Source organism: Cygnus olor, chromosome 2 (assembly GCF_009769625.2).
Source record: "Cygnus olor isolate bCygOlo1 chromosome 2, bCygOlo1.pri.v2, whole genome shotgun sequence".
Classification (NCBI taxonomy): domain Eukaryota; kingdom Metazoa; phylum Chordata; class Aves; order Anseriformes; family Anatidae; genus Cygnus; species Cygnus olor.
The window spans coordinates 68558409-68574178 of record NC_049170.1 but is presented as its reverse complement, the minus strand read 5'-3'; the positions used below and the strand labels follow the sequence as shown (position 1 = coordinate 68574178).

Genomic DNA, 15770 nt, shown 5'->3' with positions numbered 1-15770 from the left:
ACTCGGTTGCCAAACAGCAGCAGCTTGTTGGCAACTGACTGGGGATGCTGCAGCTCAGGGAGGAGAGAGAAGAGGTTCTGCTTTCTATTCTGAACTGTTTTGGTTATCCAGTCTCTCCTTTATTGTTGGGCTTTTTAAAATTTAGCAGAACAAAACGGAGTACTCCCAGGAAGCACATCATAGATCCTTGGCTGTCCCCTTGCAAAGACAGAAGGAGCCACGCCAGGCACCTTGTTCTCCAGGCTTTCATTTGTGTTTTCTCTGCAGGAACTTTTTTTGTTGGCAGCTGAACTGCCCTAAGTGTGGAGCTGATCCCAGCCAGCGACAGGCTTTTTCTCTCTTTCTTGCACATCCAGGGTGTTTGACAGCAGGGAGGGCAACACCTCAGCAGCAATGAAATGGGAAAATAACTTTCAGAAAACACTGATCTGTCAAGCCATATGGTTATTTCAGGTGGCATCTAGGCCCAGTTGCACTTAACTTGGCACACAGTAGAAGAGGGAGGCTCTCACTGTTGGTTGAAGGGAAGGGATGGCTGCACTGAGCAAAGCTGCTCTTCTGATTCCCATGTGGATCTTTTACAGTCCTCTAAGCATCTTACAAACAAGAAAAAAAATAAGGCCAAATATAATCTTTTATTAAAAAACAAAACAAAAAAACCCAATCCCTAGTCATTTAACGATTTAAAAATGACTCCCTGCTAAATAATCTGTATACAGGCTTGTGATTAAGGTTCTTCTGAAAGCACAAACTATCAGCATAACAGCTAAGCTTCAGAACGCTTTTTCACTTCCTAAGAATATACAATGGAAAAAATGAACAAGGAAAACCAAACGAATCCCAAACAGCACAAGTACAAAACAGGTTCATGAAGATAATTTTTTGGCTATTGGTTACAATAGGATAACTACCCTTATTCTCAAGCTGATTTGGGCTTTGGATGTTAAGCCTGAGCCAAGCACCAGGGCTGATCCTGATGCTTCTGAGGTTGGGCTGGGACTTCCTGGGGACCTTCTGGAGCCTTGAAGTGATGTTACGGATGCTAAGAGCAGTCTTTACTCTGAGATGATATATTAAGGCAGCAATGTTTCATACACTGCTGAAACTGTTTTGTTTCAAGACAGTGAATCCCATTGCAATAAGGCAGATATGTAGATACAAACAGGGGAACAGAAAAAGTTAAGCATAAATGTCTGTTTTCTAGGTGCTACTGATCTTGTGATGGTGTATTTACCAGCAATTTGCACTCTCGTGCAGTCAGAATACATCAATGTGGCACTACCCTGGCTTATCTGAGGACAGTAGTGTTTCTGCTTTTAAAATGCCACAATTGCCTGGAATTTATGAGCTCAACTGCTCCTACTGCCCACTTTGAAGAGTAGCTTCTAGTCTGAGGACCATGCACAACTGGTGTTCTGTGACTTAATTTTAGGGGGTACGCAAAAGGCAACCAATAAAAACAAGTTTATACATGTATACATGTTTTGGAGCAGCTGGCATACATGAAGTTTCTAAAGGTCCCTGCAACTCTTAATTTTTAAGGGTCCAAGTTGAAAAATTATTGTGTAAGATTGTGTATACTGCTGATGTAATTGCCCTATTAAAACAGGAGGTCATTTCTGGTAATGTTGTAGTGCAGAAGGACCAGTAGCTATGGAACAGAATTTAGGGAAAAAAAGCCCAATACTTGAATGGAAATCAAAATTGAAGTAGATGCAATTAATTTCCAAGAATTTTTCCTAGAAAAAAAATAAGTGCCATTTCTTCATCAAATTGCATACAATGTATACATATGTTTAATTATTATGTTTCAAATTCTGTTGTTTTTCCTATATGAATTACAATCCTTACCTTAACCCTTCTGGAGGGACTGATATTTTGAGACATTGCTCATCTGCACCCTCAAAGATGAGCCCAGTGGATTTTCTCAGTATAACTCTGAGTCCATAAACAAGGCTTTTGACCATGACTTTAATTTAATTGCTGATGCAAGGATATACAAGGTAAACGTAAATCTATGTTGCTGAGACTCCAGGTTTTAAAATCTGATATTGTATAGTTATTAGAAACAGCAAAATTTGAATGCCATAAGATATTTAATATGTACAGTTCTTTCATTCTTAGAAAGTTGTTTCTTATATGGCCTAAACATGCTTTTCTCCCCAAAAAACATACTTTGTTGCTTGTTGCAGTTGTGCATATATACTACTCAGAATGATTGAATCCTGTATATAACAAAACAGTGAGAGGGAAGTTAAAGTTCTTGGAAATTACTAGGTTAATTCCATCAAGGGAATGGGGTTCTGTGAGAACTATTACACTTGCTTCATGGATTGCTACAAGGAGATTTCACAACCAGTCTATGTGCCAAAATTAAGATGGAATGAATCAAGAAGAGTGCAGCATCCAGTTAAATATACTGAAGAAACAGCAGTATATACAAAAGATATGCACTGCTTACCCGACGCATACTTTAAGGTGCTTAATGATGTTTTAGGGAATGTAGCAACATATACAGAGTGTATACATGTCTAAATGTATATTAGAAATACAATACAGAGCAAGATATATTCCCAGATCCCTGATTTCTTTAGATTCTCTAACTCGTAAGAACATATTTAAAACATTTCATATAAAATATCTTCAAAAAATAAATGATAATGTTTACATAAAAATAGTTCCAGTTTTCTTTTCTGTTTCACTGTTCGTGGGTCATGTTCTGCTTTGTTTCATAAGGATGCCATCTGGACTAGTGAGAGTTTAAACAACTGTGCCTGATGAGACAGCTCTGTTACTCGGTCCACCATCTCCTGTAGCGTGGCGGTGTTAGGGTAATGCAAGGCAGCCATCTTTGTAGCCATCACGATGCTCTTCAGCAGTTCACACAACTGGTCGCTGGAGTTCCTCACTCTGTTGCGTATGTCCTGAGTTGTCACTTGCCGTGTGAGTGTGTCTCCAATGAACACGAGTTTGTGAGCGCTCAAAATGACGAGTTTGCTGTGGGCAACAAAGATTCGGGGGGGCTGAGAACTGTTGATGCAACTGAAAAAGGCATCGATGGTGTTTAGGAGGTAATTGAAATGAGTCTCGTATTGGTCAGAGTAGAATAAAAGCGGCTCTCTGTCATGAGAGGCAGCAGCGCTGTTTGCAATCTGGAGAGCTTGAGGTGGCTTCCATTTTGAAATGTCGTTCTCTACAGGCTTTGTGATCTCTTGCTCCAGCTGTTGAAACTGATTGATCTGAAAGACAAATAAAAAGTTTCTCTTCAAATAATGTTCCTATAAAGAGGTTAAGTATTACAATTATACCTTATGCCTCAGAACAGCAATACAGGTATCCTAGATTAGTTTCACACTGAATAAAAACTAGTGTACACGTTCTTAAGAATATCTTACTTTAGAGAGTGAGGGTGAAGAGTGGGGGAGAGCTTTTGTTAATATAAATCTAAACAGAGTTCAGAAGAAAAAAAATGTTAAAAACATTCCATTTGCATTTAGAAGCCTACTGAATTTACAGGCTGTTTCTCATTTAGAATATGCTGAAATCGTAAATGAGGGATGGATCCAAGTGACAACGACAGCTATGCAATCTTTAAAAACCTGCTATTTCTGTGGGATTTTGAGATGACAATTGGGAAATTAAAGACAGGCACTTAAGTTTAAGTGCTGATGAAGCAAAAGTTTAATATGCTCAGACAGCAGGAAATGCAGAACATGAGGTGTCTTTTATTGTTGTCCTCCCCACCAAAAGTGGGGGAAACAGGAACGTTCTCAGCTCTTTTGTTTCTTTAATGTAAAATTTGCTGCCATATCATGTGGCAGCAACCTACTGAAGGATTAATGGCACAATGACAGTCATCAATCTTACATTGCCTGTTTGTTTTTCTTTAGCTTTAAAGTGATGTCAAGCAGTATTAAAGTTAATGGTATTGTTGTTCACTGAACGTATGTGCAGGCAGCATGTGTATTCAGTGTGGTCCAGTGACTAAGACACTGGATTGTGGGTCAGGAAAATTGAGTTCTCAGGTTGGCTTTGTTACCGACCCACTATATGACACTACAGAAGTCTGCCTCTCTTTTGGACGAGAACTTTTGGAGATAGGGACTGCTTTCTATTACATGTACACAGTGAGCCTGCCATAGTGGTGCACTGTAATAAAAAAGATAACTGATCTCTTAAACTGAGATGGCTGGAAATTGTTTTCAAGGGAAAGGCTTATTTGTGTTACAAGAGATGTCATTCCAAACACCAAGAGCTGTGGCTTTGCTTCCACACAATTACTAAGTGGCAGCAAGGAAACAAAGTGGGCAGAGATGCTGACTTTCAGAACAGCTAATCTGCAGTAAATACTTGAGCTTTCTTTGGCATCAGCAATGGCTGACACAGGTGCCAAGGGCAAGGAAAGTGCTGCAATCCTGATGCTCACCATTTCTCATTTGGATCATGACAGTGTGTGTCTTTGTCCTTTGCATTCCTGAATCTGTTAATGGTGGAACTTGACTGGCACACTTGACTGGCTTGGAAAGAAGCTAATCTCGGTCCACTGTCTAGCCAAGACCCAGTCCCAGCCATCTGGGACTTCCTAGCTGTGTGTTCTGGCACTCAGGCATGTCTCACAGCCAAGGTGCTAGCAGTCACACAGTGCTAAGGCAAGGGCCTCTCCTGTTATATTTGATCAGTACTCCGTATATGCAAGAACGCTACGTTTCAATGTGATTATTGCACCTCAGCAAACATACCTGATGGTGTTCTAGCTCCATTTTGCTCTGCTTGATGATATTTTCTTTTTCCAGCAGCTCCTTCTGTTGCCTCTCAAACTCGTCTTTCCCCTGTTTTGCATAATGTAAGAAGACACTGTGTTAAATCAAAACTGCTCCTGAGCTAAATGACAACTTATAGGCCAAATAGCAGGCTTCTTTGTATTGACTTTTTTCACTGGCAGTAGATCCCTGAGAGCAGGGAGAAGAAAAAGATAGCATAGCTGAAGTAAAAGGCTATTGCTGCTGTCTGTGCGACAGTCCTATTTGAGAGCAAGTAATCACCCTGGTGAAATTACTCCTGAACATGTCTTAGTGTGACAATCTACTTGCTACATTCCTGCAAACAGCTTTTGAAAAAAAAGAAGCATCAACAACTCTTACCTGGTCTTGCACAGAACAAGGTGTTGGGTTTACCTACCTGAAGATGAACGTAATCGTAGTCATCCATCCAGCTCTTTTCTAAGCTCTTGCTGGTGGTATTGTGAGGGTGCTGACCTTTACTCAGGAGCGGAGGAAGGGAACCACAGTGATTCTGTGTTTTTTCTCCATGATGTTGCATATGAGGATTGTTATATACGTAGTCAGGAGCGTTCATATTCTCTGGTACGTTCCTGAAATGTGAGCTGCTCAACACCTGTTTGAAGAGCACCTCAGCATTGATGCTGATGGTGGTGGTCAGCTGCTTGGCATCGTCCGGGACTGTCTTTGCCACCATAACAAACCGGTCTAGGTCATCACACCTGTTCTGCAGTCTGTTAGCAGCTAGAACATTCAAAGACCAATTGTAGCTGTTCAAGTCATGGCTGGTTTGGGTAAGGATCTGGTGAGAGTCCTCCAGCCTTTGCACCTCCCTCTTCATTTTGTTGTAGAGGCTGAGCTCAGACAGACAGGAAGCACTGGCTGCTGACCCTTTTGCAAACTGAAGGTATTCCAGCAGTGACTGCTCTACCTTATCCACAGCAGCATGAATTTCATTGATGTGTTTCTCCATATGTCCGTAAGACCGCCAGTCTGCTGTAGTGAAGGCCATGAGGTTATTGACAGCTGTCTCCACCATCTGCTGAAGGTGATAAAGCCTCTCTATAGCAGTGTCTGGATCAAGGATTAGTCTTTTGTCCTGTGCAGTTGATGCTGAGAAAGAAGAGTCTTTTGACGTTGTTGAAGATGTGGACATGTTACTCCTTGTGCTTCCTGTGCTGGAGAAAGACAACCTATTTATCCCATCAGTCACATCCTGTAAGCCTTTAGTGTCTTGGAAAATTGGTGGTGGCACATCATATACACCTTCTCTTCCTTCTGAGACCAGACTTTCAATGAGTCCTGTCTGTTGTCCTGGGAATGCAATTCCCCTTGGGGTATCATAAACGTCTTTCTGAGGTGCAATTTGCTGTCCAAGAAAATGGTTTTGATGGTTCACAGGGATGTCATAAACATTCTGTTTGTGTGTTACTCCATCAGTCAATAAAAGGCCCCCGGAAGAAAATTTCTGATTAGGTTCTTTCCCAGCTGCTTTGACGATAGGAGGAGGAATATCATACACTCCTTCTGGTCTTGCACTGTGCCCCATTGGAGATGAAAAATCCTGCAAATTTTCCCTCAGGCCTGTATCATCTCGGCATGCAGATGGAGGTATAGCATAGATCTGAAACAGAACGCAAACCATGAAACCTTTGGCTAGAATAGCAAAATAATTTACATCTTCCATATGGCAAATTGAATGTTTGGATGGAAGATCTGCTATTGAATTCCATGGAGTCAGATATTCTGAGTTTGATGGAGCATCAGTTTTAATATCTCACTTTTTAATCTTTGTCTTGATGCAAATTCTCACGGGCAGCAAAATCCAAGAAGGCCACATGCTGCCACAAGGAAAATCTAGGTCTAATGACCAGTTCACACTCCATAACGTTAGCAGTTTTGATACAGTGCTTCACTTCATCAGTTTTAACAAAAACATTAAAAGCTTAAGGAAATCTTTAAAGTACTGAATCTCATTTTCCTTCAGAATCATATGTGAACTCATTTAAACATGATATTGTGGAAACTCTAGCACTTACCCCTTTGGCAGGTGGTATATCATAGACTCCTAAAGCTTTCGCTTCTCCCATGGGACCTGGATGTGCAGTCTCCTTAGCCGACGTGGGGAGAATGTCATATATCTAAAGAAAGAATAAATTGGTTATAGAAGTAAGTCACTTCACAAAAACTCTGGTATTGGGTAAGTTTTCTTGGTTTCCATGTTTCCTCTCAGACTGAAGATGACAAGAGCTGTGCAACTCTGTTTCATGTGGGACAGCTACTTGGTACTGGTATTTTGGACAGTTAGGAGGAATTATGCTCTGCTAGGACCCCTTTGGGGAAATGTGTGGACGGCAGACTGGAGAGATGAAGTCATGGCTGACTTCCACCCCAAAGGTTAAATCAAGGCCAGTCTATTACAGATGTCTGTTGAGGTGAACAGGGGAGCACTACATTCACGTGACTAGAACTGATGACACCCTCACCAACTGAGATTAGAGGGATGGAGGAATAAGCTTGTGCAAGAACATGCTACCAAACCCTCTGAGATTAAGGCTGCTCCTCAGTATCATGTATCTGCTTTATCAGGTGTAGTGTGGGCTGTCTTACTAGCAGGGAGTAAAGCTGTCTGCTGTTTCAAGCAACCCATTTGGTGTCATGTCCTATGGTACAGTAGGTTCTGCGTGTGCTCTAAGGCGAATGTTCGAATGTCTCTTACCCCAGATTTCCCAACAGTTCCATCCACTCAGTGTTAGTCTGTTATGTACTATTGGCTGTCAACGTTGTTCCCTAGAGGAGCTGCACTATTAAAGAGCCACAGAGAGATGTAGGGCTGTTGAGTTAGAAGTCCTCCAAGCATCCATTCTAGGTGTCCGTGGTCTTGGAGATCATGTGCCAAAGGTGTTCCCCAGAACAAAGATATATTTCAAGTTCAGTGACATGGTGCAGTAGACACATGGTGAAAACAATTCCCTGTGGGGTAGCTGTTTGTCTGGGAGATAATTTTACCCTTACTGAATGAATTACTGTCAACTTTCCAAAAACAAAGTAAAGGAAAAAAAAATGTTCCCAGGCAGCAAGTTTATTCTGTTTAGATATTCTGTTTGATCAAAACACAGAAAACAAATGAGACTTTTGTGTTTGGTGTGCTGCCAAAGCTTAGTCAACTTCAAATACAACTCTGAAATACTTCTGCACTCTGTGAAAAAGTCATTGCATTTAATTAAAACATGTTTTCACTCTGAAATGAGAGAACTCAGTTTGCTCTTAAACTTCTGGTAGAAATCAATAATCTTTTGTGCCCTTTCAGTGCTGTTGGCAGTTTTATTGGTACTTACCCCTTGGAGAGGGCGAACAGGGGGGATGTCGTAGGTATCCTTCTGGTATTTGGAAGGGAATTCATAAACATAACCTTGGCCTGACCTGACTGGAGTTATTACCTATGGGTTAGAAGAATAGGAAACTTAAGTCTTTGAAGATTTTGGCATGTACTCTCTGTAAATGCATAGGGTTTTCAGTATAAACATTCTGGTATTATTAACATTCACATTTTAGGTGACAATGTCAGTAACACAAGTCTACATATATTTCTGACAGTTGAACTCAGCAAAGTGACCACCAGTAGCTATAAATGTACCATCCATTTCTTCCAGACCACTTCTGACATGGCTGCTTGTTTATCTCCTATTTGTCAAGCAAAGATTCTCTTTCAGAGATATAAGAGAACTTTGTCCTTTCCTCTTGTTGACTGCCAGTTAGCACAGACCACACGATGTGATGGTCATACCACCCTCTCACTGAGATCAAGGCTATACACACCTTGCTAATCCTACTGACGTGTTGAGTGTTCCCACTTACTGACAGAGGCTCAAAATATTATGGGAGTCTTCCCCCCTTTGTTCATGGAAGTATTTTCTACCTACTCCAGCAGAATGTCTCATGTTACTATGCCCCACAGGACAACATCCTGAATAACTGAGTGTGAGCTGTGGCTTTGAAAATTCTTCACCTAGAAAAGCTATGCTTAAACCTACCAAAGTGGGGCATTTAATTATGCTGTCTCCATTTGGTTTGTCTATATTAGTGGCTAAGAGATAGGAAATGTTAAGCCATTCTTTAAGTATGCAATGTGAGAGAAATCTCTGAAAAAAGCTTAGAATTTACATTTTTGGCATTTTCTAAACCATTAACCATAATGACTTCAAATAAATTTTGGTGAAAAATAAATGCCTTATGTCTTGGAAGGCATCTGTGTGCCAGAATTTCAGTATAGTGTGGTATAAAAGAAGTGATGTTACCTAACCCCCAAAAGAGCTAATTTTATAGTGGAAATACTGCTTAACCTCTGCCGGTGCTGCTTAGCTCCAACAACAACAAAAATAAATAGAAATACCGTAACCTGAAGGCATAAAATGACAAATTACATAGGCCCATACGAGATGTGGTTTTGTGCTCAGCAGGGGAGAATTGTTTACCAGAGCTACTTAACTATCTTTAGAAATGTATGCAAGATGTCAAAGAGAATTTCCAACCACGTGCTCAGTAAAGATCCCACAACAGTTTTGGCTATAAGAAATCCTCGCGTCTTGGCCAAATTTCACTGTGTTGCTTGGCTGAGGTCTGCAGGGAAACTCCCTGATGTTAACCTGCTGCCTCCTCTTTGCTGTATTAACAATGCAGGCTTTTCTTCTTTTCATTTGCTGCATAAATATTTCTGTGTAGTTTTTTTTCAGGGCACCATACCATGAAAAAAACACTGGATTCCCCCCCACCCCGTGGTGACTGTCCTATCACTTTCAAATACAGGTGTGATTCAGCTGTGAGTAGCCCAAGGCAATGTGCCCTGTAGTATGTACACTGTGCTGACTGTGTGCACCTAAGGTGGGGAAGGAATGTCATGTCTTTTGTTTGTTTGTTTGTTTTTTTGCAGCTGCTTTTCCCTGAATTAGCATCAGAGGACAGGGAAGATGGAACTGGAAGCAATACGATCTCCATAGCGCTATACCGGTTCACTGTCCACCAGAGAGCTCCTGCTGAAGTGGGTGTAAGATTAATAGGATTTAAATACTTATGAGTTTTTTAAAAAGAATCTAAAAATGTAAATTTATTACAGACCGTTTCTTTTCCCCCAGAGTCACCTACTACATTGTAAAAGAGATCTACAGGCAAAACTCTAAAGACAATTCTCCCTTAAGTTACTGGAAGTTTCCCATAATGGCTCACTCCAGACATCACCCCTCCCAGGCCATTCTCATGTACTACTGGGATTATGTTGTTTGCCTGAGAAACTCAACATCGCTTCCCCGTGCTTTTTCTGACCATGAGGGCTAGAGATCAGACTAGCATACTTTTTTTTTTTTTTTTTTTTTCCCCCTTCAGTTGGGTGCTGCCAGTCAAATGCCTTCCACCCAAGTTAGGAACAGAAGGACTTGATTTTAAGCAGTGTTTACTCAGAGGATCCCTCCAGCAGTTCGAAAATCACAGCCACAGCCTTGCTTCAATAATGAGTCACTGGATTTTTAAAAATCATCCTTCAAGAGAACAGAAAATGCAAAGTAAAAACCCAAAGGGCTTCTTGTGTAGCTGATCTACGTGAATATTTTTGCCACAGTGAACACTGTGGCATTAGGCTGCTTGTTACGCCAGGGCAGTGCTTGACCATGGCAGAGAAAAAAACAGACTGTTGTTGAGATGCAGGCAGAGGCCCCACTCCAGCTCTGGGAACATGGAGAAGTGGTGCACCACTGCAGGTCAGCTCTGCTTTACCTGCTGAGTGGTGCCTCGCATGACAAGGCTGTCAGGCTCCAAAAAGATGGGCATCATTCCTCAGGCTGAAATCTTTATAAACCTTTGCTCAGTTGTGACCTATTCCAGAAGCTGAACTCCATCCTAAATCTAGATTAGGAGTAAAATTTGACCAGATCTCCTCCAGGCCTCAGATGTAAGATGCTTCTTCCAGTCCTACCCAAGGAGACAGCACACAGCACCTCAGTAGGAGCTTTCTGGCACCTCAAGTTCTTCAGTATTTGCACAGCAGTAGTATCACGCAGCTGCGGTTATTCTTGTTGCTCATTCTTAGAGACCCTTCCCATTTTTCAGAAAAGGCTGGCCTACCAGATGCCATGTGAAAGGCTTAAACAACTACAAGGCTGCTGTTTTTATTTATGGCTGCAATGTGATCCTAAATAACTACACTAAAGTTAGGCTTGTCAGATGAAGGAAGCCAACTGCACTTATCTTTTTGACACTTTTGCATTCACACAGACTTGACTAAGCTGAAGTAGTAGTCAAGCAGTGTCACTCCTTTATCTGGGGGCTTCTGGCTGTCATCAAAGGCAGCGTGAGGTTAAAACACCACATGCCTGACTTGGGGGATTCATGAGTACAGCCTGCCTATATGACTGACTGTGGACATGAGACCTGACCTCTCTGAAGGCCGCACTTAGCAGTGCACTGTGTTTAATGTGGCATTTATTTTCCATGTAAAAATGCCTGAGGCTTTTATGTCTGCTCCTTTTCAGGCTTCTGAAATAGCTATAAGAAAAAAACAGAAAATACAGTTCTAAAAAAAAAAAAACAGCAACACCCAGCAACAACCAAGGTTTGTTGATAATATGAAAGACAACTTTGTTCTCCCAGTGACTCAGGTGTATTTTTCTGTGTGAAGGATCATTCTCCAGTAACAACATGTTCTGAGTGATTTCATAAAATTCCCCACAAACGCTGATAATGCTCTGCACTGAGTACAAGAACATTTCCTGTTGTACCTCTGCTCCTCTTCCCTTCCATCACTTTTCACTAGGTTAAACATGCCTTCTGCTGGACTGCTTGTTCCTAGTCAATTCAGAACAGAAGCTGCTCATCACCAAAACATACCTTGAGCAAATGTTTCGTAACAGTAATTTAAAAGAATACTCATGCTGCTCAATGAAATGAAAATGTGGAACACTGCTTTTTCTGAATGAGGAAGAGGGAGGTAGCTGGATAGATGAAGAAAGCCACCAAACCCAGTACTTTCAGAAGAAAATTCTGATTTGGGGTATTCACCCACAAATCTATTAAATGAACTCTGTTCTTCTGAATGGGTTGCTCAGCCCTTTCAATGCATTGTTGAACCAGTTTTTATGGTTTTGCATGTTTGCTATCCGTTTAGTTTTGAAGACAGACTTCAAACGGAAGGAGGTGGCTGCAAAAGAAAAGTTCTCCTCTCACTTGTGGAATGGGGATAGCAGCCCTGTTTGGTACTTAAGGATTTATTTTCCAGCAAATGTCACTGATCCTCAGACCACAAGAGGATTCTTTTTTCTTTTACCTCTTCTCTTTTAAGAATGCCTGTGGTTATCTGAGTTTAAATAATCCTGCATTTCAAACCAGCAATTTTCCTTGTTTACACACTGAAGGAAACAGATGGTGTTCCCACAAACTAGTTAGCCCAACATTCTCAGAACATCGTTAACCACTTAATCCATGCAGGGCAACTAACAGGGACCAGATTTGGCTCTGGTGAAACATGTAAGGAGCCTACTTTGAACTTTCAGTACCGAAAAACAAAGACAACTGAACAGAAAGTTTGTTCTGTTCTTGCTGAATACCACACTCTTCCAAAAGCAATTACTTCCGTCTTTTCCATGCCAATGGCATATTTATGACCAAGAAAAAGAGCTCAACCTGCATGTACTTTGCAAAATTCCCAGCCTTGTGGTTCATTAAAACTCTCTTCCTTAAACATAAGGAAAAAAGATATTCTGTTTCTTCCAGGATTAAAATGGAAGTTAGGCTAAAATAGAGAACATTCCAAACTAAGGCAGCCACAAGACAGTTCCTGTGCTTCCTGCAGACGCACAAAATTGTAGTTTACATTGTTTAAAGAGGACACAGGGTGAATAAATGTACGGAAGCCAACAGAATTACTCTGGATTTACAGCAATATTGTAGAGGGCAGAATTCAGCCTCTTCCCCTGAACTGCAGTACCTAATATGCAGAATGATGGAAAATAAGCTTTACTGAGTCTTATAGGGTGAGAAAGCTGAAGCATGGGTATGTTGAACAACTTGCCCCAAATCACTGCTATTTCCCAGTACTGCCTCTTAATCCCAAAAACCTTCTGAACCAACCCCTGCTGACTGCTTTTGAAACAGATCGGTGCTTTTAGAGGTGAAGAAGAGGAGGCATATGCATTAGATCTTGCATATGTATTTTCTAAATCTGGAGGAATAGTTGCATTGAAATATGTTTCCTCCCACAATGCTCTCCTCTTCAGCCCATGGGTAACTCTCAGCAGAGGGCATAAGCCACAACCAGAAGCTGCTGCTAATGTCAGCTGTCAGTCCTGGCTCTGTTAAATCAGCTGTGGCTTGCCCTGGAAGGAGTCCTGTCCTGGAAAAGACCAAGTGGTAATGCATAAAATGGAGCCATTATAAAGCTTGGACATAGGAAAAATTAATCAAAATGTAATTAAAGGAAAAGTAACATATCTGTTCTGTTGTAGGGTATTCCTGTAAGTTTGTTTAATGTAAAACTCTACAGTTATTGAAAATCTGTTCCCAAGCCTCTTAAGTAGATACATAACAGCCTCCTGGACTATCTTAGGTCTGTAAGGAAAATGAAACAGCCAAAGGGATATGGGAAAATTGTAAGAGAGTGAGAGAGATTTTTTTTTGGGGGGGGGGAGGGGAGGGCAGGGGAGTGGTCCCTTCTCTCTTGGACTCTATGAGCCACTGAACTGTGCTGGATCAGACAGTGAGTCACCTCTCAGCCCGTCTTTCTGTTTTGCTTCATGTGCTTAGGAAGCCAGGTGTCTATTTATTTTTTATTTTTTTATTTTTTTTAATGAGGGTGGTGGTGGTTATATGACTAAGTAGAACAGCAAGAAGGTTGTGTTAAGAGTGTTCCTAAGATAAGATGAGTATTTGAAAAAACTTGGCTAGCTGGCTAAACTCCGTCCTTTTTACAAAAACCAAACAAACAAAAGTTAAGTGTTTCCTCTCCTGTCTTTTACAAGCTGTATCAAGAGTTCCAGTGACTGATAATGCATTTCCTGACAATAACACCTATCAAATCACTTAGGATTGTCTGCTGCAAAAAATGAGCAAAAATATTTGTATGATGCAGTAATCTTAACTTATTTGCTATACATGACGATATCCAATGTGTTTTCCAGCTGTCAGTAAATAAAGGTTGTGGTTTCATTATCACATGTGCTAAGTATGCTTGCGCTTACTAATGTTTGTTTTCGTGAGTTGCCATAGGTCTTAGGATAATCAAATCATAACACTTTATTTTAATCTAAATAATGAATAACCACCAGGCCACTATAAAATATTCAGGTAGAGTACTTTCTGTCATCACTGAAATGTTGGAGAGCTTTTGATCAAGGCTCACAAGCTGAAAGAGGGGGGGAAGCCTGTAGAGGAAGTTCTAATGCACCAGGTTTGGAGCTGCAACTGTGAGCTGATTTCTAGTGCTATGAGGCCAACTGTTTCTGAAGGACAGAAGGAAATCGATAGGAATGACTGCTTTCTCTTTCCCAGCCTGACTGAGTTATTCTGGCAGAAAGAGGCATAGTATCAACACATGTGGTGACACTGCTGCTTTTGTGCAGGCTGTCTTTAACTGGGTGTTCCCCATTGAATTTTCTGAGAAGTAAGGCTCAGATGTGTGAAGATAAGGTTACGTGTCAAATGCTACCCTGATGCAGAACTGATTTGTTCCTTGACGTTGCATGCATCTTTAAAATGCCTGCTTATTTTCTGCCTGTGCTTTATGTCCACTTGTTGTCTGGGACCATTGCTTATGACGATCTGCTTTTCTGCTGTCATTGTACGTGCTCTCAGGGCTGAAGCATGTCCAGATGTCATTGACTCACCCAGTGTGTTAAATTAAAAATGCTTCGCTTTGCAGGCTTAGGGCTTTAAACGGAAACTTTATGATGTGGCTATGAAGTGCCTCACCACTAGATGCCCAGTCTATTTTTTTAAAAAGCAAAATAAAGCAAAACATGGTGCTGTAATACAAATAATAAGAAGTAACAAAAATCTGTTACTTTTTTCTTCTTTTGATGTCATATTATTTCAACCAGATTTATGCAAGTTCTGCATCGCGATTCTCAAAGATGTGAAATAGAAGACGTGAAAGTGATTTAAAATAAAAAATATGAAATCACATGCTGGCCTTGATCCAAACCATGAACCCATAGAGGGAAAGAGGGGGGGTTGGTTCATTTTTTTGTATTGTTTTGTTTTGTTTTTTAAGTTATAGAGTTACAGAGATGACCTAAGCTTCCACTAGCATAGAATGACAGTGCTGTATTATGTGCAGTGGAATGGTGCTGATTTGCATCAGCTGTAGTTTTGGATTATGGTGTTGAATTTTTGCTTGCTGCTGGTGTTCATGATCAAAAACCAAATGCAGATACAAAGGTCCATCTTTGCATAGACTTTGCTGAATGAGCAGTACAAGGTGGAAAAAGGATCAACATATTTGCCATTAACAAAATTTTACTTTTTTTTTTTTCATTTAATGATGCTTTCATGACTTGATCCTGCTCTCACTCGCATCAGCTTGAGGGTTTTCTGCCAGTTTTGTTATGAGCAACATTTCCGCTTGCTTCAGTGGAACAGGCTTGGTGCTGGCTGCCCTTGAATCGCAAGGCTGACTGGGAAGGGGTATTCCTAGCTTCTGATGTCATTCTTCCTTACAAAATGTGATTAAAAAGAAAGAGACAAATCAATACTTCTGAAGACGTGTCACTTTTGAGGAGAGGAAGAGAACAACTGCAAAGAGCAGCTCTTTATAGTTAAAAATTATCAGCATTTTCAAGGGAAGTGGAAAAAGTGATACCTGTCCAATATACTTGTGAAGGGTTTTACCAGTGCCATCCCCATAACAATTACTCATTTAAGACAGACTGATTTCATCATTTCTGCGTGTTGGCCAGCAGGGCTAAACAGCTAATGTGTTACAGTACTGGTGATAGAAGAGTCATGAACTCT

General features: G+C 40.9%; 1 protein-coding gene across 3 annotated transcripts in view; it reads right to left on the bottom strand.

The window, feature by feature from the left end:
• Window positions 1–1957: 1957 nt before the first annotated feature.
• Window positions 1958–15770, bottom strand: part of NEDD9 (neural precursor cell expressed, developmentally down-regulated 9) — a 98281-nt gene continuing 84468 nt past the window's right edge. For all 3 annotated transcript variants that reach the window (XM_040548728.1, XM_040548727.1, XM_040548726.1), the window contains 5 exons: window positions 8117–8218; window positions 6818–6919; window positions 5179–6402; window positions 4740–4829; window positions 1958–3239 (listed from right to left, as the gene is read on the bottom strand). In XM_040548728.1, coding sequence (XP_040404662.1) covers window positions 2730–3239; window positions 4740–4829; window positions 5179–6402; window positions 6818–6919; window positions 8117–8218 — 2028 coding nt within the window. In that variant the 3' untranslated portion in view covers window positions 1958–2729. The remainder of the gene's footprint in view (window positions 3240–4739; window positions 4830–5178; window positions 6403–6817; window positions 6920–8116; window positions 8219–15770) is intronic.